Here is a 24,000-nt window from a genome sequence, read left to right as displayed (position 1 = left end):
ACAAGAGGGAAATTTCGCCCAAACCAGTCTGGAGACCTAACCAGGCTTGGAACAAGGGGAAGCAGGCCAAGAAACCTGTAGCTGCCTCTAAGACAGCATGAAGGAGTAGCCCCCGATCTGGGACCGGATCTAGTGGGGGACAGACTTTCTCTCTTTGCCCAGGCTTGGGCAAGAGACGTCCAGGATCCCTGGGTATTAGAGATTGTTTCCCAGGGATATCTTCTGGACTTCAAAGCTTCATCTCCAAAGGGGAAATTTCATCTCTCACAATTATCTGTAAACCAGATAAAGAGAGGCATTCTTACATTGTGTTCAAGACCTACTGGTTATGGGAGTGATCCATCCAGTTCCAAGAGAGGAACAGGGGCAGGGATTCTATTCAAATCTGTTTATAGTTCCCAAAAAAAGAGGGAACTTTCAGACCAATCTTGGATCTCAAGATACTAAACAAATTTCTCAGGGTCCCATCCTTCAAGATGGAGACTATCCGAACCATCCTCCAGATGATCCAGGAGGGTCAATATATGACTACCGTGGACTTAAAGGATGCTTAGCTCCACATTCCGATTCACAGAGATCATCATCAGTTCCTCGGGTTCGCCTTCTTAGACAGGCATTACCAGTTTGTGGCTCTTCCCTTCGGGTTAGCCACAGCACCAAGAATCTTTACGAAGGTAATAGGGTCCCTACTGGCGGTTCTAAGGCCACGGGGCATAACGGTGGTTCCTTACCTAGACAACATTCTGATACAGGCGTCGACTTTTCAAATCGCCAAGTCCCATACGGACATTGTTATGGCCTTTCTGAGGTCTCACGGGTGGAAGGTGAACGAAGAAAAGAGTTCTCTCTCCCCTCTCACAAGAGTTTCCTTCCTAGGAACACTGATAGATTTAGTAGAAATTAAAATTTTTCTGACAGAGGTCAGGTTATCAAAGCTTCTAACTTCCTGCCGTGCTCTTCATTCCACTTCTCGGCAGTCAGTGGCTCAGTGTATGGAAGTAATCAGCCTAATGGTAGCGGCAATGGACATAGTTCCGTTTGCCCGCCTATATCTCAGACCACTGCAACTTTGCATGCTCAATCAGTGGAATGGGGACTACACAGATTTGTCCCCTCTGCTAAATCTGGATCAAGAGACCAGGGATTCTCTTCTCTGGTGGTTATCTCGGGTCCATCTGTCCAGGGGAATGAGTTTCCGCAGGCCAGAGTGGACTATAGTGACAACAGATGCCAGCCTTCTGGGCTGGGGCGCAGTCTGGAACTCCCTGAAGGCTCAGGTTTCGTGGACTCGGGAGGAAGCCCTCCTTCCGATAAACATTCTGGAACTGAGATCGATATTCAATGCTCTTCAGGCTTGGCCTCAACTAGCTGCGGTCAGGTTCATCAGATTTCAGTCGGACAATATCACAACTGTAGCCTATATCAACCATCAGGGGGGAACAAGAAGCCCCCTTGCAATGTTGGAGGTTTCAAAGATAATTCTATGGGCAGAGGTTCACTCTTGCCATCTCTCAGCTATCCATATCCCAAGAGTAGAGAACTGGGAGGCGGATTTTCTAAGTCGGCAGACTTTTCATCCGGGGGAGTGGGAGCTCCATCCGGAGGTATTTGCCCAGCTGATTCAACTATGGGGCAAACCAGAACTGGATCTGATGGCGTCTCGTCAGAACGCCAAGCTTCCTGGTTACGGGTCCAGGTCAAGGGATCCCCAGGCAGTGCTGATAGATGCTCTAGTAGTGCCCTGGTCCTTCAGCCTGGCTTATGTGTTCCCACCATTTCCTCTCCTCCCTCGTCTGATTGCCAAGATCAAGCAGGAGAGAGCTTCAGTGATTTTGATAGCACCTGCGTGCCCACGCAGGACTTGGTATGCAGATCTGGTGGACATGTCATCCCTTGCACCATGGACTCTACCGCTGAGGCAGGACCTTCTACTCCAAGGTCCATTCAAACATCCAAATCTAATTTCTCTGCGGCTGACTGCTTGGAGATTGAACGCTTGATTTTATCAAAACGTGGTTTCTCCGAGTCGGTCATTGATACCCTAATTCAGGCTCGAAAGCCTGTCACCAGAAAAATCTATCATAAGATATGGTGTAAATATCTTCATTGGTGTGAATCATGGAGTAAAAACAGGATTCCTAGGATATTATCCTTTCTCCAAGAAGGATTGGAGAAGGGATTGTCAGCTAGTTCCTTAAAGGGACAGATTTCTGCTCTGTCTATTCTTCTGCACAAGCGTCTGGCAGATGTTCCAGACGTTCAGGCGTTTTGTCAGGCTTTAGTTAGAATCAAGCCTGTGTTTAAACCTGTTGCTCCGCCATGGAGTTTAAATTTAGTTCTTAAAGTTCTTCAAGGGGTTCCGTTTGAACCTCTGCATTCCATAGATATCAAACTTCTATCTTCGGCTCGAAGAGTTTCAGAGTTATCTGTCTTACAGTGTGATTCCCCTTATCTGATATTCCATACAGATAAGGTAGTCTTGCGTACCAAACCTGGTTTTCTTCCTAAGGTGGTATCTAATAAGAATATCAATCAGGAGATTGTTGTTCCATCACTGTGTCCTAATCCTTCTTCAAAGAAGGAACGTCTATTACACAATCTTGACGTGGTTCGTGCTTTAAAGTTTTATTTACAAGCTGCTAAGGATTTTCGTCAAACATCTGCTTTGTTTGTTGTCTACTCTGGACAGAGGAGAGGCCAAAAGGCTTCGGCATCTTCTCTTTCTTTTTGGCTGAGAAGCATAATCCGTTTAGCTTATGAGACTGCTGGCCAGCAGCCTCCTGAAAGAATTACAGCTCATTCCACTAGAGCGGTAGCTTCCACATGGGCTTTTAAAAATGAGGCCTCTGTTGAACAGACTTGTAAGGCGGCGACTTGGTCTTTGCTTCATACTTTTTCTAAATTCTACAAATTTGATACTTTTGCTTCCTCTGAGGCTATTTTTGGGAGAAAGGTCTTGCAGGCAGTGGTGCCTTCCGTTTAAGTTCCTGCCTTGTCCCTTCCTTCATCCGTGTCCTAAAGCTTTGGTATTGGTATCCCACAAGTAATGGATGAACCCGTGGACTGGATACACCTTACAAGAGAAAACAAAATTTATGCTTACCTGATAAATTTCTTTCTCTTGTGGTGTATCCAGTCCACGGCTCGCCCTGTCACTTTAAGGCAGGTGTTTTTTATTTTTAAACTACAGTCACCACTGCACCCTATAGTTTCTCCTTTTTTCTTGCTTGTCTTTGGTCGAATAACTGGGGGTGGCAGTTAGGGGAGGAGCTATGTAGACAGCTCTGCTGTGGGTGTCCTCTTACAACTTCATGTTGGGAAGGAGAATATCCCACAAGTAATGGATGAACCCGTGGACTGGATACACCACAAGAGAAAGAAATTTATCAGGTAAGCATAAATTTTGTTTTTGCTCTCTCTTTCTCCCCTCTCTTTTGCTCTCTCTTTCTCCCCTCTCTTTTGCTCTCTCTCTCCCCCCCTCTCTTTTGCTCTCACTCCACCCCCCTCTCTTTTGCTCTCACTCTCCCCCCCATCTCTTTTGCTCTCACTCTCCCCCCCATCTCTTTTGCTCTCACTCTCCCCCCCATCTCTTTTGCTCTCACTCTCCCCCCCATCTCTTTTGCTCTCACTCTCCCCCCCATCTCTTTTGCTCTCACTCTCCCCCCCATCTCTTTTGCTCTCACTCTCCCCCCCATCTCTTTTGCTCTCACTCTCCCCCCCATCTCTTTTGCTCTCACTCTCCCCCCCATCTCTTTTGCTCTCACTCTCCCCCCCATCTCTTTTGCTCTCACTCTCCCCCCCATCTCTTTTGCTCTCACTCTCCCCCCCATCTCTTTTGCTCTCACTCTCCCCCCCATCTCTTTTGCTCTCACTCTCCCCCCCATCTCTTTTGCTCTCACTCTCCCCCCCATCTCTTTTGCTCTCACTCTCCCCCCCATCTCTTTTGCTCTCACTCTCCCCCCCATCTCTTTTGCTCTCACTCTCCCCCCCATCTCTTTTGCTCTCACTCTCCCCCCCATCTCTTTTGCTCTCACTCTCCCCCCCATCTCTTTTGCTCTCACTCTCCCCCCCATCTCTTTTGCTCTCACTCTCCCCCCCATCTCTTTTGCTCTCACTCTCCCCCCATCTCTTTTGCTCTCACTCTCCCCCCATCTCTTTTGCTCTCACTCTCCCCCCATCTCTTTTGCTCTCACTCTCCCCCCATCTCTTTTGCTCTCACTCTCCCCCCATCTCTTCTGCTCTCACTCTCCCCCCATCTCTTTTGCTCTCACTCTCCCCCCATCTCTTTTGCTCTCACTCTCCCCCCATCTCTTTTGCTCTCACTCTCCCCCCATCTCTTTTGCTCTCACTCTCCCCCCTCACACACACACACACACACACACACACATACATACACATATATATACACAGCAGGCAGGCCAGCACTCATGGTTATAGTTTCATCCACCCAGGGTGCTTCCATGGTATCGATATTAGCAGGAAATGAGGATGCACTCGCCAGGATTTTGGAAATCCTGGTGAGTGCATCCTCATTTCCTGCTAATATATGTGTGTCTGTGTGTGTGAATATCCGTTTAAAAATAAATTTAACATATTTACAGTAAATACATAGTTAAACATATCATTAAATATGAATATTGCATAAATATGATTCTTCACATTTTCAACTACTTAAAGCGACATTCCAGTCAAAATATAAATGTGCATAAATTACATCTTTGAATAGAAACATATTTGCAATTTACATGAATTAGCAAAAATGCTTCTAGTAAAAGTTATCACTGTTTTAGTGTAAACATTTTTCTCTGCGCGTGCATGTGAAGCATAGCTAGATATTGTTACTGCACCCACCTTTTAAATACTGCTGCTATACAGATGCTCAGATTATCACTGGGGCTTGTATCATGTCAGCAAGTACCAAATTGAGTAATTACCAGATGTTACAAGCACCTTAGGCTTCTAAGCAAGTGCTGTGTTAAAAATGCTAGTGCACGGTGCATACTTAAATACACTTTTGAAACAGCTATAGCTTTTATTACAAGCATTTTTGTTAATGCTTGTATATTACAAAATTGTGTCTGTTCAATACCGAAACGCACCCACGTGGTTTCCAATTTTGGCTGGAATATCCCTTTAAATGCAAAGGGCTCCAATGCACTTATATATATATATATATATATGCATAAGTATTTATGGCCATATATGCTTATATACAGTATGTATATATATATATATATATATATATATATATACACACACACACACATACATATATATATATATATATATATGATACAAAAGATAGGGTGCACACAGATAGAACTAAAGGGTAAAGCGTGTTGTGCTGGCAATCCTAAATGAATATAAACAAATTAATTAGAAAAGAGCTCTAACATATCAAAAGAGCTAAAGCGGATACCTGGCCGCACCAACACACCCCTACAGTATACTAAGGAATGACATCCTAAACAGGTATGCTGAACATATGCTTTTAATAAAAACAAAGCCAAAAAAGATACATGCTGAGAAAAATGGCAACAACAAGATACAGCACACAAACATATACCAAGCGTAGTGCACTACTGTAGACTGTGAGCTAGCATATGCATAGTATAATTAACTCATGAGAAAGTCCGTTCTTGATGCCGGGCACTTAAGTGTTAAGAACACGCTCCGGTTTAAAGGTTTAGACAGATTACCGTCCTTGATATCTCATTAAGTGTGTTTGTTCCGGTACCGGATTAAAGATATAATGTGAGAGTCCACAGGATGGTACTAGTACTGTTGCAAACTTAATCCCATGTGCTAATAACAGCTCCAACTTTAAACTTTCAGTGTGCAAGACTTAATACTGCATGGCTTACCTCCGCTATCTTCACACACTCTACGGTATTACCTGGCAGGATCTCATCCGTGGTGTGACTTACAGCGATGTATTCCGCCTATGCAGCTCTTCACTTGCTTGGTTGTGTTGTGTACACTTGATATCGGCAGATTCACAGCATATCCACCATGCTGGCGTGCTCCACACTGTGTCTTGTTCTACACATTACGCGTTTCGCCCTTCCTTCAGCCCGGAAAGGGGGAGGGGCGAAACGCGTAATGTGTAGAACAAGACACAGTGTGGAGCACGCCAGCATGGTGGATATGCTGTGAATCTGCCGATATCAAGTGTACACAACACAACCAAGCAAGTGAAGAGCTGCATAGGCGGAATACATCGCTGTAAGTCACACCACGGATGAGATCCTGCCAGGTAATACCGTAGAGTGTGTGAAGATAGCGGAGGTAAGCCATGCAGTATTAAGTCTTGCACACTGAAAGTTTAAAGTTGGAGCTGTTATTAGCACATGGGATTAAGTTTGCAACAGTACTAGTACCATCCTGTGGACTCTCACATTATATCTTTAATCCGGTACCGGAACAAACACACTTAATGAGATATCAAGGACGGTAATCTGTCTAAACCTTTAAACCGGAGCGTGTTCTTAACACTTAAGTGCCCGGCATCAAGAACGGACTTTCTCATGAGTTAATTATACTATGCATATGCTAGCTCACAGTCTACAGTAGTGCACTACGCTTGGTATATGTTTGTGTGCTGTATCTTGTTGTTGCCATTTTTCTCAGCATGTATCTTTTTTGGCTTTGTTTTTATTAAAAGCATATGTTCAGCATACCTGTTTAGGATGTCATTCCTTAGTATACTGTAGGGGTGTGTTGGTGCGGCCAGGTATCCGCTTTAGCTCTTTTGATATGTTAGAGCTCTTTTCTAATTAATTTGTTTATATTCATTTAGGATTGCCAGCACAACACGCTTTACCCTTTAGTTCTATCTGTGTGCACCCTATCTTTTGTATCATAATTAGTAACATATAAGTTGCATTAGACCTTATTTCTTTAGAAGAGCATCAGACGTTATTATTATACAGTAGTTTTTGTGTTCTGACATCTCTTAACGGGTTTTTTGAACATAACTGAACAACTGAATCTATCATTATGGCATTTAAATTAACTGAAGAAAAATGGGTTAGTGATATTGATGAAGCGTTTAAACCCTCCATCAATATCGACGAAACCAATATTGAAGAAAAAAGTAATGATGTATTTTCAGCATTTAAGGAATATAAGAAAAAAGCAATTAAGGAACTTAAAATCAAGTGGGAGCTAGCTAGCCTACAAAGGTATGTTAAAGAAGAACTGATCCCCAGAGGTCTGAGGATTAGACTAGACCCAGGAATAAATTTAAGAGGGGTGGAAGCAAACACTGAATTTATTCAAAAGTGGAATGCTATATTAACACGATGTACCTTAGAGTTGATGCAATTAATGATTGATGAGGATGAAAAAAGATTGGAGGAAAGCAAAATTGAGACAAATAAAATCTATGAACAGGTAAATCTGTATGCCAATGACCCAGCCTTTGATAAACTTAATAAGGAAGCTCAAAAAACCTTAGAACGTTTGCAAGGTGAAATTAAATTTAGAAAAAGGCGAAAAATGGTCAGGGACCAGGATGATTTTAAAAAAGGTACCATTTACATATATAGAAATAACAACAGTACCAGATATGCATATGACTCAGGTACAGATAACTCTGAGAATGAATTAGAGAATGCCCCCCAAAACATAAGAACTGCACTACAGGGGAGAATCCCTTTAGGGGTAGGACCCGGAGAGGAGGCAGACGAAAGAGGGGGAGGTGGTCGAGCTTATTCCAGCAGACAGAGACAAAGGAGCAGAGGAGGGAGATACAGGAGCAACCCCCAGTATCGCATGACAACCAGGAATCAGAGAAAAGAGAGTCAATTCTGGGAAAACACAAACTAACTAATATAGAAGAGGAAATGTCAGTAATCAACCTCTCCTCAGTTAGTTTAAATATGGTACACATTGAATTGTTAAAGAAAGGATTATCATTCTGTCCCTCTAATGGCTTAGATAAATTTGAATTTGTGAAAGATCTAAACCTTTTTGCAAGGAAAATATTATTGAAAAAACTTTGGGGTAACAGATCCCAGAGTTGTGGCCCTGTTGAGAGTGAGGATGCAAAGGCAGTTGCTAACTTAGTATCCTTATTAGAAGAACAGGAGGAAACCGATACAGGTATCACGTACCCCAAAAAATCAAATTTTAAACCTACGTCTAAATTTATGCCCCAACTATCCTTATCTCCAAGTGTCCACACTTTTGTTAAATGTGTGGAAAGAGAAGTAGGTGACATAGGAGTTTCAGGTATAGTGAGTGACAATCTGAGTAAAAAAGAGAGAAGAGCTCTTAAAGATTTGATGAGCAAAAAAGAAATTCAGATCAAACCATCCGATAAGGGTGGGAATATTGTCATCCTTAACCAGGCTGACTATGTGAAAGAAGTCTTGAGACAGCTGGGTGTAAAAGAACAATATGAGGCTGTCACTAGACATACTTATGAAAAATCTTGTGATGATTTATTCATCATTTTGAGACAAGCAAAAGAATCAGGGTTATTGACTAAAAAAGAATTTGAATTTCTGAGTCCCACTCACCCAGTAGCCCCTACGTTCTACTGCATTCCCAAGGTGCACAAAAGCATCACACACCCACCAGGACGTCCCATAGTGTCTGGGATTGGGGGACCAACAGAGGGGATAAGTAGATATGTAGATTTTTTTCTACGTCCCTTCTTAACTGAACTGTCCTCCTATGTGCAAGACACGGGGGACGTTTTAAGAAAATTGGATAAAATTAAAATGGAACCAGATATGCTTCTACTCACTCTTGATGTGGAGTCACTGTACTCTTCTATTCCACATAAAGTAGGTTTGGAAGCAGAATACTTCCTTAAACTACGTGGAGAAGAGTACAGTGACAACACTACCTTGGTACTCAAATTATTGGAATTTGTGTTAACCAATAACATATTTATGTTTGATGGCAAATTTTTTAGACAGTTAAGGGGCACAGCCATGGGTTCGGCGTGCGCCCCCACCTATGCCTGTCTCCATCTAGGTGTCTGGGAGGCAGTTGATGTCTTCCAGGAATTAGATATATGGGTGGAGGCTCACGTCGTCCTATGGCTGCGCTATGTGGATGACATCCTGGTTTTGTGGAAAGGGGATGAAACTTCAGCCAATAAATTTGTTGAGATTCTGAACAATAATAACAGAAATTTGTTCTTAACTCACCAGATTAGTAATAAGGAAACTACTTTTTTGGATCTCAAACTCACCATTGAAGATGGATTATTAAAAAGCAAAGTGTTTCGAAAAGAAACAGCAACTAATAATCTGTTGTATGGTTCCAGCCACCACCCGGAAGCCTTAAAAAATGGCATTCCAGTGGGGCAGTTCTTGAGGCTCAAGAGGTGCTGCTCCACTGAACAAGATTTTGAAAGGCAGGCCGGAGAGATGGCTCAGAGGTTCCTTCAGAGAGGGTACTCTAAGAATCAAGTTAAAAAAGGATGGCTTAGAGCTAGGCAAAAACCCAGAAATGAACTATTATATAAAACAACTGAAAAGCCTAAGGAAGAGAATAGTATTCGCTTAATAACAAAATATAATTCCCATTGGAACAAATTGCGGAATATCCTTAATAAACACTGGCACATTTTATTAAATGATAGTTCAGTTGCTAAATATATTTCTGAGTACCCACTGCTTACAGCCAAAAGAGCCCCTAGTATTAAGGATAAATTGGTTCGTAGTGAGTTCCAAAGAGACACCCCAAAAAATTGGCTAACACAGGCACAGACTAGAAAAGGTTGCGAACCTTGTGGCAGATGTGTGTACTGCAAGTACATCGTTAAAGCCTCAAATTTTTGCACAGAATATTCAGATAGGTCTTACCACATCAATGAAAGAATAGTCTGTAATACCTCAAATGTCATTTATATGTTACACTGTTCGTGTCCCAAATTTTACATTGGAAAAACGACACGTGAATTAAAAGAAAGGGTGAGGGAACACAGAGATAGCATTAAAGATAAGGAGTCAGACAGTCCAGTGGCCAGACACTTCCAAAAAATGCATGACTCTGATTTCTCCCTCCTAAGAGTATTGGGTATTGAACACATCAAACCAAGGAGGAGAGGAGGTAATATTGACCAATTACTGCTCCAGCATGAGTCACGCTGGATGTACAGACTCAACACCCTCTCTCCCTTTGGTTTGAATGAAAAAATCGAATTTTCCTGTTTTCTATAAGTATTCCTTATTTATTAACACTGTTAGAAAATATGTATGAAATAATACATGGCAGCTTAGTAATGGGCATGAAGACATGTTCACATAAGTGAATCTCAGTGTATATTTAAATCTAATGCTGTATTTTATCAGTATATTATAAGCAGTTTTCAAAAGTGTGTGAATTGCAAAATGCCATATCTGTATAGATTAGTTGTATATTTAATGTGTAAAGTAACCTAATTGTAGCCATTGAAATGTACATGCACTATACACTTCCCTTTAACATACAGGAAGGAGGTGTAACTTTGTATCTGCACAAGTGTTATAAAGTCTGCTGTGGTGTCTAATTAGACACATCTGATGAAGCCCTGAGTTCAGCCCGGAAAGGGGGAGGGGCGAAACGCGTAATGTGTAGAACAAGACACAGTGTGGAGCACGCCAGCATGGTGGATATGCTGTGAATCTGCCGATATCAAGTGTACACAACACAACCAAGCAAGTGAAGAGCTGCATAGGCGGAATACATCGCTGTAAGTCACACCACGGATGAGATCCTGCCAGGTAATACCGTAGAGTGTGTGAAGATAGCGGAGGTAAGCCATGCAGTATTAAGTCTTGCACACTGAAAGTTTAAAGTTGGAGCTGTTATTAGCACATGGGATTAAGTTTGCAACAGTACTAGTACCATCCTGTGGACTCTCACATTATATCTTTAATCCGGTACCGGAACAAACACACTTAATGAGATATCAAGGACGGTAATCTGTCTAAACCTTTAAACCGGAGCGTGTTCTTAACACTTAAGTGCCCGGCATCAAGAACGGACTTTCTCATAAGTTAATTATACTATGCATATGCTAGCTCACAGTCTACAGTAGTGCACTACGCTTGGTATATGTTTGTGTGCTGTATCTTGTTGTTGCCATTTTTCTCAGCATGTATCTTTTTTGGCTTTGTTTTTATTAAAAGCATATGTTCAGCATACCTGTTTAGGATGTCATTCCTTAGTATACTGTAGGGGTGTGTTGGTGCGGCCAGGTATCCGCTTTAGCTCTTTTGATATGTTAGAGCTCTTTTCTAATTAATTTGTTTATATATATATATATATATATTACACACACACATACACACACATACAGTGGTGAAAAAAGGTATTTAGTCAGCCACCAATTGTGCAAGTTCTCCCACTTAAGAAGATGAGAGGCCTGTAATTTTTAAAACTTGCACAATTGGTGGCTGACTAAATACTTTTTTTCCCCACTGTATACATATTTATACATGTGTATGTATGTATGTATGTATCTCTATGTTAAAGCCCTTTTTTTTCTTAACACCTAAGACCTCATATCTTTATAATAATTTTTATTAGACAGCGTTATGAGTAACTGTACTTTCAAATGTAATATTGCTGTGTTTTCTGCAACTTTTTTTGTTGAGCGTAACAATTAATGTAATCTAGCCCATGGTTAGTGTGCTCACTCCCTCTGGGATTGTGTTGTGTGTGTGTTGTATAAAGCCAATGAACAAACCCAGAGCTCGCCCAGTGACCATAAACAGACCATACGGTTATTGTGCTCACTCCTGCTGGTGTTCTGCTGTGTGTGTTGTATAAAGGCCATGAACAAACCCAGAGCCTGGCCAGTGACCATGAACACACCATATGGTTAGTGTGCTCACTCACTCTGGGGTTATGTTGTATAAAGGTCATGAACAAACCCAGAGCTAGGCCAGTGACCATAAACAGACCATATGGTTAGTGTGCTCACTCCCTCTGGGGTTGTGTTGTATAAAGGTCATGAACAAACCCAGAGCTCGGCCAGTGACCATAAACAGACCATATGGTTAGTGTGCTCACTCCTGCTGGTGTTCTGCTGTGTGTGTTGTATAAAGACCATGAACAAACCCAGAGCACGCCCAGTGACCTTAAACAGACCATATGGATAGTGTGCTCACTCACGCTGGTGTTCTGGTTTGTTTATGGCCTTTATACAACACACACAGCAGAACTTGCCCAGTGACCATGAACAGACCATATGGTTAGTGTGCTCACTCATGCTGGTGTTCTGCTGTGTGTGTTGTATAAAGGCCATAAACAAACCAGAACTCGCCCAGTGACAATGAACAGACCATATTGTTAGTGTGCTCACTCCCGCTGGTGTTCTGCTGTGTGTGTTGTATAAAAGGTAGATCACCACCAGATGTTACACACAGCAGCAGATAGGAGCAGTGGAAAAATGACTAATAGTTCTCACCTCCCCAGTCAGTATGTAGATCTCTGAGGTTTGGTTCTTCTCTGTCTTCTTGTTGGTCACACGTGAATCAGCCCAATACTCCAATACCGCTTTCTGGTCTTTTATTGATGTGCGTGACACTGAGTATCCGGGACTCACCTTGTCACAGTAACACTAACCTAGAACTAGAGAGGAAGATGTAAATGTTACATATACATATCTGTGTGTACATCAAACAAACTTCTCTGACAATAATACCATTCAAGTTAATTACTACATATTTGGTTAGATACTTAGGCATCTTCAAAGTGTAGAAATTAAATTTTGATTACAATGATAAAAATGTGTTACCAATATAATTTGTTTTACTAAAAGCTTTTACACACACACCATATCACCAGTGCATTATACAGATATATAATATTATCGCTGAAGCAGATGTGCCAGGGCTCGCTCTGAGCGATTGTCGAACGCGGCCTTAGAGATGCATTTTATTCTCCTGCCCAGCTATTTCCTTCTGCACTATTCAATCTCTCCAGTCATGTGACAGTGCATTATACAGATATATATTATCGCTGAAGCAGATGTGCCGGGGCTCGCTCTGAGCGATTGTCGAACGCGGCCTTAGAGATGCATTTTAGTCTCCTGCCCAGCTATTTCCTTCTGCACTATTCGATCTCTCCAGTCATGTGACAGTGGTGACATCATAGGTCTATTAGCTAGATGGAAACTATCTGCCATTATCTCAACTCGCAATGTAGCAGCTTCAGGGGGGTATCTATATTAGCAGATAGACTTTTGTATTGTGTTATATATCTGTATACAGTATATATATATATATATATATATATATATATATATATATATATATATATATATATATATATATATATATATATATAGTATAAAGTAGATCCGCACTCACTGGACTTTGAATAAACCAAACGTGGTTTATTGTTGTGACGTTTTCGGAGATCAAACCGCCCCCTTCATCAGGTTTTTGTCTGATGAAGGGGGCGGTTTGATCTCCGAAACGTCACAACAATAAACCACGTTTTGTTTATTCAAAGTCCAGTGAGTGTGGATCTACTTTATACTATAAATAACCAATGTTCCTGTCACCCTGGCCGTTTACTGAGGAGGAGGTGAGAGTGCTTATCCCACAACACTCTCTCTCGAGAGAGAGAGAGAGAGAGAGAGAGAGAGAGAGAGAGAGAGATCGAGAGAGAGAGAGAGAGATCGAGAGATCGAGAGATTGAGAGAGAGAGAGAGAGAGAGAGATCCTCTTCTTCTTCACACACCTGCTACAGCCCCTTTCCCGGTATCTTATATAAAGATAGATAATATTATAGAGATTCCATCTGCCTCACAAACAGTCCCCTCCCCAGTACCACCTTATATACAAATATATAAAGTTTCCTCTGAACCATACACACATCCCCCTCCCCAGTACCTTATATACAGATATATATCAGAGAGGTTACCTCTAACAGACACACAGCCCCCTCCCAGTACCTTATATACAGATACAGTATATAATATTATAGAGAGGTTCCCTAAGCCTGTCACACACAACTCCCTATCCAGTACCTTAATTATAATTATATATGTCTCACACACAGACCCCTTTCAAAAATAATATATATATAAATATATATATATATATATATATATATATATATATATATATATATATATATATATATATATATATATATATGTGTGTTATTGAGAGGTTCCCGCTGCCTCACATACACAGTCCCCTCTCAGTACCGTTTATGCAGATATAAAATATTATGGGTCCACCTGCCTCTCATGAGCTTATACAGAGATAGTAACTTCTAAAGATAGGTTTGTTGTGAAATACAACACATCCCTCCAATGCTTTATATAGAGACACTTCACTAAGTAGTAATTTACTTACATGAAACCACCGTATTCGGTGCTGAGACGGTAGAAGCTTGTTCGTGCCGCAGAAACTACTTGACAGCAGCGATCAAAGCAAAACAAAAGAGCTACTGGAAAGTCCCCGCCCAGCTACTTCCTGTAGTTCTCTTTCCCGTGGGTCCTCCTGCTAAAACGGAAGCGGAACTAGCTGCAACTGCAACCCGTATTCAACATGGCAGATTAGTACGAGACAAGCTACTGTTGTATTAGTGTTATGTATCCTCATATACTTTACCAAAGGAGGTATGTATGTGTTTATGACGCAACAGGCTCTGGGGAGATAGCTGGTGGTGTGTTTGTGAGGTAGAGGGAGCTTAGTATAGTATTATATATCTGTATATAAGATAATGGGTAGGGATCTGCGTGTGTGAGGCAGTAGAAACCTCACTAACAAACATCTGTATATAAGGTAATAGGGATCGGGCTGGATATTTGTGAGGCAAAGGAAACATCTCAATAATAATTTATAGCTGTATATAAGGTGCAGGTGAGGGGACTTAAGTGTGGACCAATGGAACCCCTCTATTATACTATATGCATGTATATAAGTTATAGGATAGGGGTTGTTGTGTTTGTGAGACACGGGAACATCTCTATAATAATATAGATTTGTATATACAGTACTGGGGAAGGGCTATGTGTGTGTAAGAGAGAGAGAGACAGGGAACCTCGCTATAATAATGTAGATCTGTATATAAGGTACTGGGCAGGAGCTACCTATGTGTGCAAGACAGATGAAATCTCTATTATATATCTATATATAAGGTATTGGGGAGGGGGCTGCATGTTAGGCATAGGAAGCCTTTCTGAGTCTGTTATATTATATTCCTGTAAATAAAGTAGTGAGTAGGTTGTGTGTCTGGCTGATGAAACATAAGTGTTTATATATAGAATACTGGGGGAATTGTGTTTTAAAGGGACATTAAACACTACATAATGCTAGCTAGAATGATGCAATCAAAGAAAAGATTAGTCTGAGAATAGCATGTAGATGTATTTTTTAAAGTTTAATTTGTTGTTTAACTTTTGATAAAATAAGGGTAAAGTTTTACCTTCTCTGCTGTGGCCAATTAGGGGCAGTTATAAATAGGTCACTATACCGTGCAGCCAATGGCTGTGTGGAATATAACAGTGTTCTGTACTTCCATTTCTAACAGGAACTGAAAAGCTCACAATATCATAGTGGAATTACAGGAAAGGGGGACAAAATTATGAAAGTATATTGCAGAGTTTTTTTTTTTTAATTATACGATTTATCATTTTATATTATCATCTCAGAGTGTTTAATGTCCCTTTTAAGACATGGAACCTCTCTATAGTACTGTATATCTCTGCATGAGATTCTATAGCAGTGGGTGGGGCATGTGATGCAGAGGGAACCCTCTATAGGTTCTATGTATAGTGGCTGGATATAAGGTGCTGGGGAGGGTGCATGTGGGTGAGACAGATACAGGGAATGTCGAAGACATTAGTGACAATGGTTATGCAGTGTTCTCCCCTGGACATTTCTAGCGGATGTACCACTCGCCTGCATTTACTGACCACCCGGGTTAAATTTTAGCCAAAGTTAAACTAAAATTAGCTAATATCAAAGTGATTGTAATCTCTCCACTTTATAAAAATGGATCCGGAATGTTACTGATATTTTAGATAGAGTTTAACCCCTTCAGGTTCGGGCATTTCAGACTAAATCTTTCCCATTTCAGACTTAAACTTCCTTTATTTACCTATCAAAACTATATATTTTTTAGTAGACAATCCAAAGTATTGATCTATGTCCATTTTGGTATATTTCATGGCACCATTTCACCGCCAAATTCCATCAAATAAAAAAAAATTGTAAACTTTTTAACAAACTTTGGGATTCTCACTGAAATTATTTACATATCACTTGTGCAGTCATAACACAAATGGATGTAAAAGCTTCCCTGGGATACCCTTTGTTTTGAAATAGCAGACATGTATGGCTTTGCCATTGCATTTTGGTGCTAATTGCAGCTGCTCACCACACTTATTATTCTCGGCAGTGAAGGGGTTAATCTCTAAGTTTGTACCGTTAATTTTAGCTGTAGTGTAGAGATTACCCTGCCACCTTCAACTTCCCACCCCCTGATCCCTCCCAAACGGCTCTCTTCCCTTCCTCACCCCCCCCCCCCCCCCCCCCCCGGTCACCACCATCTTAGCTACAGGCAGACAGTCTGCCAGCATGCAATTTTAGTCCTTTTTATTTTTATTTTGTACAGTGTAGGATTACCCCCTTACCTTCCAACCCCCCTGATCTCTCCCAAAAAGCTCTCTAACCCTCCCCCTCTACCTAGTTTCTGCCATCTTAGGTACTGACAACTATCTATTACCCCTATCCACTCTAGGAGTTCCTTCTCCCTCCTGCTTGCAGCATTAATTTTTGCTGCAGTGTAGCTGATTGAACGCCCATTTTAAGTGTTATGCCTATAAATTGTGCTTTGTATGTATAACAAATTATCTTGAGAAAGAGGTAGGTTTCCCCTGAAATGTTAGCCTACTAAATAAAGGTATTGTCTTTTATCTGAGGGCTACCTTCATCTGTTCCTTTACATATGTTGATAGGGACCCAGTGAGGGGATCTAAAAGGTGCTGCACTAGCTTACAACACAACTTGTTTGTCTACCGAAAGGATGTAATGTGATTGTGCTGACCCTTTGACTTTTTCTACATACCCCTGCAGTAAATCAGCTTTTACATTTAGCTCTGCAGTTTAGTGCTTAAAGGGACGTTGTGCACTAGATTTTTCTTTGCATAAATGTTTTGTAGGTGATCCATTTATATAGCCCATCTGGGAGTGGTTTTGTAACAATATATAGTTTTGCTTACTTTTTAATAAAATGTTTAATATCATTTTCAGACTCCTAAACAAGCCCCAAAGTATCAGATGTAGGCTAAAAAGTCTACAGATTCCTGCTTTCTCCTGTTTGTTTAATCTGTCTTTTCATATGCATGGGAGGGACAGAGTGTCTGCTTTTCCTGTTTTCACAGTCTCACTGAGTGTCCCAGCCTAACCTCATCAACAGTACCAAACTTGGAGCTTCTAAGTAAGTTGTTTTTTTTTTTTGTGTGTGTATGCATATTTTTCTTTATAGTAGTGTCTATTGCATACAGTTTAATGAAAATTGTGTGTATACTGCGCCTTTAATAATTAGACTATATATATATATATATATATATATATATATATATATACATACATACATACATACATAAGCATGTTCATGCCTGTTACGTGCTTTAACAGTCGATATTAGCAGAGCTGGCTCTGTAAAGGTTTATTGCATTAATAATATAATGAGACTATTTAGGTCCGTAATTGCTATATTGCCTTTATAGTTGTGTACGTGTGTGTGTATATATAGTAACTTTGTTTTTAACGGTGTTTATATAAGTTGCACTTAGATTGTTACATAATTTTTATGTTGACAGCAGGTTGCTATGACTTGAGCGCCGCCTGATGACGTGTGCTCCGTTTTGTGCGCCTTCTGTAATGCACTTGGTGATTGAGGTGAGTGGGTATTTAAGGCTCTTTTTTATGTGGGGTCTGGTTGTCTGTTTGAAAACGGGGGTAACACTCCAAAACGTCACAGTAAAGGATTAAATAATTCCCTTGGTTAAATCCGGTGAGTGCCTTCCTTATTACTCTCTATTGGATGCTTTTGATGTGCACCTCGTTCGGGGCATTCACCCCTTCCTCAGACAACCATAAAGTGCACACAACTGTGACTTATTAAGCAATGGAGATCTACCTATCTTACTATATACAAATGTCTACACATAACTACCTCTTTTGACATGAGGTATTTGAGCACTATATATTATCAGATTATGCATATAACATGACATGAGTTAATATACCCAATTATTGATGTATACATTTGTCATGGTATGTAGAGGTAGTTGTGTGTAGACATTTGTATATCGTAAGATAGGTAGATCTCCATTGCTCAATAAGTAAAGTCACAGTTAATGCACAAGGGATGTAATATGAGATAGAGATGTATGTGTGGTGTTACGGGTATAGTCAGATATCTGAGTAATCCTAGGATTACCCAAGTAAAATGGACATTACCCAAGCGGCTATGGGTAAAGCCCGATGTACTGTAATTTCCCCCATCTACACAATTATTATTATTTTGTCTCCATCTGGGGGGTTGGAGGGGGGTGCCCCACCGATCCTCTGGCATCCACCCCAAGTGAACCTTGAGAAATTAGGTTTAAAAGGGGATTTTGCCCCCATTGAAAACCGCAACAAATCCTCCCTCCAAGATAAGCCACCTGGGTGCAGATAATAGTTCCAGTAAAAAAATTACTTTTTGATCTGATAAAAGGGATATCATATTCCTGAAACATCATCCAATAAAGCTGACCTTTTTTTTTTTGGAAAACCCAGAGAGTGCTTTTTTTTTTTTTTACATACATACATTTTGGCCTCTATTTATTAAAGGTCTTGCGGACCTGATCCGACAGTGCGGATCAGGTCCGCAAGACCTTGCTGAATGCGGAGAGCAATACGCTCTCCGTATTCAGCAGGGAGATGTCAATCGGCCGCCAGCAGGGAAGTGTCAATCAACCCGATCGTACTCGATCGGGTTGAATTGCGGCAATTCCCGTCCGCCTGCTCAGAGCAGGCAGACAGGGTTATGGAGCAGCAGTGTTTAGACCGCTACTTCATAACTGCTATTTCTGGCGAGTCTGAAGACTCTCCAGAAACACGGGCCATCAAGCTCCATTCGGAGCTTGATAGGTAGAGGCCTATCTCTTAAAGATGAGATTGACATACTGTTGACACTTGTCATGTATGTTGTAGAATAATTATAATTACACAAAAATAATTTAGCATTTTATATGACTGCTTTTTTCATATTTTGGGTATTAATGCAAACTAAAGTTTGTTTCAAAAAGTGCTTGGTCTGCTAAAAAAAACAAAACAGCATATGATTTGTGTGGGTAACTCACAGAAAACCTCCCACTAGAATTGATGTTTAAATACAGAGATTCACAAATGGTTACAAACAGCTTCAATACAGAAATGTCTAATGTCTCAGAAATAAAAAAAGATAAAAGTAATTAGTGACCTAAATATACTGTGTGTACTCTTAGAATAGTTTATTTATTTTACTCACTGTCCTCCTGATTTTATTCACTTTATCCCTTTGTGACCAAGCAAAGTGATTCCTGAATTCTGGTCTGTTTATGATGCTCAGATACAACTTTTGGACATCAATACTTAGAAACATTTCTCCCTATGAAAATTAACTGTACATGAGGCTCTCTCTGTGTTTAGGTTACTGTGAAGATCACGTACAATACGCGTCACTGCATTTTCTCAGTAAAGGAGAAACATTATAAGAATATCTGACAAATTCAGTCACGCTGAACAAGACAATGTCTGACAAGACTGAGAACCAAACCTCAGAGCTTCCTGATTCACAAAGAGGTAAGTAGGACGTCACGTGCATGTCACCTGGTTTTGTCATCAAAATGGGATAATATTTGCAGTAACCAACCAGAAACCTCAGTGATCTGATCACCTTAAAGGAATATATTGGTTTGTAGCATAACAGAGGTGTACAGACATTTCTGCTAAGCCGAGTTTAAAAACCTGCTATGAGATGGTCATCAAGTCCTCATACTCTGTATCAGTCCCTGTACTTAAATAGTTGCTGATTGGTAGGTAACAGTTTTCACAGTGGATGTGATGCTGGTCACACACAGGAGCATTAAACAGGGGTTAATAAGGTTTATAGGCACAGAGCTGTGTAGTTACTATAATGTGTATGTGGTGTTGTTGGTCACATACAGGGAGCACTAAATCAGGGGATTAATAAGGTTTATAGACACAGAGCGGTGCATTTACTATAATGTGTATGTGGTGGTGTTGGTCACATACAGGGAGCACTAAATCAGGGGTTTAATAAGGTTTATAGGCACATAGCTGTGTAGTTACTATAATGTGTATGTGGTGTTGTTGGTCACATACAGGGAGCACTAAATCAGGGGTTTAATAAGGTTTATAGGCACAGAGCTGTGTAGTTACTATAATGTGTACGTGGTGTTTTTGGTCACATACAGGGAGCACTAAATCAGGGGTTTGATAAGGTTTATAATCACATAGCTGTGTAGTTACTATAATGTGTATGTGGTGCTGTTGGTCACATACAGAAGCACTAAATCAGGGGTTTAATAGGACATTAAAAACTTTGAAATAGTAATATAAAATGATAAATCGTATATATAGAACAAACTCTGCAAAATACTTTCATTATTCACGTTGTCTCCTTTTCCTGTTATTCCATTCTGAAATTGTGAGTTTTTTAGTTCCTGTTAGAGATGGAAGTGCAGAACACTGTTATATTCCACACAGCTATTGACTGCACACTCTAGTGACCTGATTATAACTGTCCCTAATTGGCCACAGCAGAGAATGTAACCTCAGTTACAACATGGCAGCTCCCATTGTTTTATAGACACTAAAACTTTACACTTATTTTGTCATTGTTTAAACAGCTAATGAAACTTTTAAAAATGCATAGACATGTTATTTTCAGACTAATCTTTTCTTTGAATGCATCATTCTATCTAGCATTTATTTAAAGTGATGGTAAATTCACTATAATGACAATGCTATTTCCTAAAGCTTTCATTACAAATATACCTTGTATGCTCTTATTTCTTTCCTAAACAATGTTTAAGACAGAGTAAATTACTTTTTTATTTGCAGGATTGCCTGTCCCTGGCCATCTCTGTGTAAAAAATACTGATTCTGAAATTTGATTGACACATGGCGCATCCAATAGCAGATGCACCATATGCCCTATGTATTTGATCTTCAGCACGCTCCCGTGCCGCTGGTTTGAGGGCTCTAAATTAACAATGCACACTGCGCAAGTGCAGTTATCAGAAGAGCCGACAGCGGCCTTATGTAAACAGTGAATCTTTTCTTGCATTATTGATTCACTGTTTACATGAAGCCGCTGTCGGCTCGTCTGATAACTGCACTTGCGTAGTGTGCATTGCTAATTCAGAGCCCTCAAAGCAGCGGCACGGGAGCGTGCTGAAGATCAAATACATAGGGCATATGGTGCATCTGCTATTGGATCAGCCATATGTCAATCAAATTTCAGAATCAGTATTTTTTACACGGAGGCGGCCAGGGACAGGCAATCCTGCAAATAAAAAAAGTAATTTACTCTGTCTTAAACATTGTTTAGTAAAGAAATAAGAGTATACAAGGTATATTTGTAATGAAAGATTTAGGAAATAGCATTGTCATTATAGTGAATTTACCATCACTTTAAAGGGACAGTCAACACCAGAATTTTTGTTGTTTTAAAATATAGATAATCCCTTAATTACCCATTCCCCAGTTTTACATAACCAACACAGTTATAATAATATACTTTTTATCTCTGTGATTACCTTGTATCTAAGCCTCTGCAGACTTCCCCCTTATTTCAATTCTTTTGACAGACTTGCATTTTAGCCAATCAATGCTCACTCCTCGGTAAATTCACGTGCATGAGCTCAATGTTATCTATATAAAACACATAAACTAACGCCCTCTAGTGGTGAAAAACTGTCAAATGCAGAGGCGGCCTTCAAGGTCTAAGAAATTAGCATATGAACCTCCTAGGTTTAGCTTTCAACTAAGAATACAAAGAGAACAAAGCAAAATTGGTGATAAATGTAAATTGTTAAGATGTAAAAAAAAAAAAAAAATGTCCTATTTAAATCATGAAAGGTTTTTTTGGGACTTGACTGTCCCTTTAATGTTTAAAGGGACACTATACACCAATTTTCATATAACGTCATGTAATAGGCACTACTATGAGGAAGAATATGCACAGATGCTGATCTAAAAATCCAGTATAAAACCTTTTCAAATTTTACTTAGAAGCTCCCAGTTTAGCACTGTTGATAAGATCAGCTAGAACACCCAGTGAAAGGGGCTGGGAGCAGACACTCTTTCCCCCCCTCCCCCCCCTCTTCCATGCATATGAAAAGACAGATTAGAGAGTACAAAATCGGGGGTTTAATAAGGTTTATAGGCACAGAGCTGTGTAGTTACTATAATGTGATTGTGGTGTTGTTGGTCACAGAGGGAGCAATAAATCAGGGGTTTAATAAGGTTTATAGGCACAGAGCTGTGTAGTTACTATTATGTGTATGTGATGTTGTTGGTCACATACAGGGAGCACTAAATCAGACATTTAATAAGGTTTATAGGCATAGAGCTATGTAGATACTATGACGTGTATGTCATGTTTTTGGTGTTTTTAAACAAAAATCCAATTAACTTTAATTATTAAGTTTACCTAATTCTCTTAGTCTCCATTTCGTTAGATCTTAGATCCATTCCTTTAGAGTATCCTGCGGTAGGCTCAGATGCGTTCTCTATATATAGCAGCAGTGTTTGTCATGAGAGCATACTGAGGTAGGCTCAAGAGCTTGCTCTATATATGGCAGCAGTGCTTGTCATTAGAGCATACTGAGTTGCTTTGGTAGTGCGATCTATATATGGCAGTTGTGTTTGTCATTGGAGCATAAATGTGGTAGGCTCAGGGGTGGGATCTATATATGGCAGCAGGTTTTGTCATTGGAGCATACTGTGGTAAGCTCAGGAGTGCAATCTATATGTAGCATCAGTGTTTGTCCTGAGTACTGAGGCTTCTAATATTCTGTTACTAAACAACTTTTAAATTTTACTTTTATCATAAAATGTGCTTTGTTCCCTTGGTGGTATTTTTGAAAATCTAAACCTAGGTAGGCTCAAACTTATTTCTAAACCGCTGAAAACAGCTTCTTAGCTCAGAGCATTTTGAAAGTTTTTTACAGTTAGACAGTACTAGTTCACGTGAGTCATAATAGTTAACATTGTGCTCGCTCCCGTGGAGTTATTTAGGAGTCTGCACTGATTAGCTTAACTGCATGTCTGTCAAAAGCACTGAAATAAGTGGCAGACTGCAGAGACTTGGATACAAGGTAATCACAGAGGTAAAACATATTTAGATAACTCTATTGGTTATGCAAAACTGGGGAATGGATAATAAAGGGATTATCTATCTTTTTAAATAATAAAAAAATCTGGTGTAGACTGTCCCTTTAATATTGAATTTAGTGTTCTTTTAAGGTGGACCAAGGAGTTGGATACATGCAAAATAACTACAATACTTACTGCTGCTGGTTTATTTGGACCCAAAAGCTGGTCCCTCTTAACCCTTTTAGGTGGAAAAAAGGAAGAAGAGGGAGAAAAGAGCGTTGGCTTAAACTACAAACTTCTGTTATAAAAGCTTGTTACACTGTTTACCGTGTACTATAAGGTAGTTTCCTGCTGTAATTACAGGGCATCTAGAGGAAAACCCGGGCACTGGGCTATTAAATGTGAAGGAAGAGAATGAGACAGATGACGTGAATAGTCATCAGACTGAAATACATTGGTCCCTCCCTGCCGGTGAGTAGTAATATGTGAGAGTCTGCCGGGGCTGTGCACACAGTTACTTACTGCTCTCCCTTGTAGTTTGATGTCTGGTTTATAAGCGCAGATAACATGAGTTTAACCCTTTAGTTCATGTTGTAGTTTTATACTGGAGGATATAGAGAATTAAAGCCCAGAGACCTTAATGAGATGGTGA

General features: G+C 40.3%; 2 protein-coding genes across 4 annotated transcripts in view; one reads left to right on the top strand and one right to left on the bottom strand.

Annotated features, from left to right (window-relative positions):
• LOC128657340 (oocyte zinc finger protein XlCOF7.1-like) overlaps positions 1-14,407 on the bottom strand; it is a 111,409-nt gene extending 97,002 nt beyond the window's left edge. The window contains exons 1-2 of the mRNA XM_053711654.1: positions 14,319-14,407; positions 12,416-12,579 (exon numbers count right to left, since the gene is read on the bottom strand). The gene's annotated coding sequence lies outside the window, so the exon portion shown is untranslated. The remainder of the gene's footprint in view (positions 1-12,415; positions 12,580-14,318) is intronic.
• Positions 14,408-14,459: 52 nt separating this feature from the next.
• Positions 14,460-24,000, top strand: part of LOC128657339 (oocyte zinc finger protein XlCOF6.1-like) — a 45,409-nt gene continuing 35,868 nt past the window's right edge. The window contains exons 1-5 of one of the 3 annotated variants that reach the window (XM_053711651.1): positions 14,460-14,584; positions 17,223-17,409; positions 17,795-17,873; positions 19,653-19,805; positions 23,712-23,819. In XM_053711651.1, the coding sequence (XP_053567626.1) occupies positions 19,754-19,805; positions 23,712-23,819 (160 nt within the window). In that variant the 5' untranslated portion in view covers positions 14,460-14,584; positions 17,223-17,409; positions 17,795-17,873; positions 19,653-19,753. Of the gene's footprint in view, positions 14,585-16,906; positions 17,410-17,794; positions 17,874-19,652; positions 19,806-23,711; positions 23,820-24,000 lie in introns of those variants that run through there. The other 2 variants (XM_053711652.1, XM_053711653.1) reach the window with 2 other exon arrangements.

Source organism: Bombina bombina, chromosome 4 (assembly GCF_027579735.1).
Source record: "Bombina bombina isolate aBomBom1 chromosome 4, aBomBom1.pri, whole genome shotgun sequence".
Lineage (NCBI taxonomy): Eukaryota > Metazoa > Chordata > Amphibia > Anura > Bombinatoridae > Bombina > Bombina bombina.
Note: the sequence above shows the minus strand (reverse complement) of the source record. Positions and strands in the feature narration are given on the sequence as shown.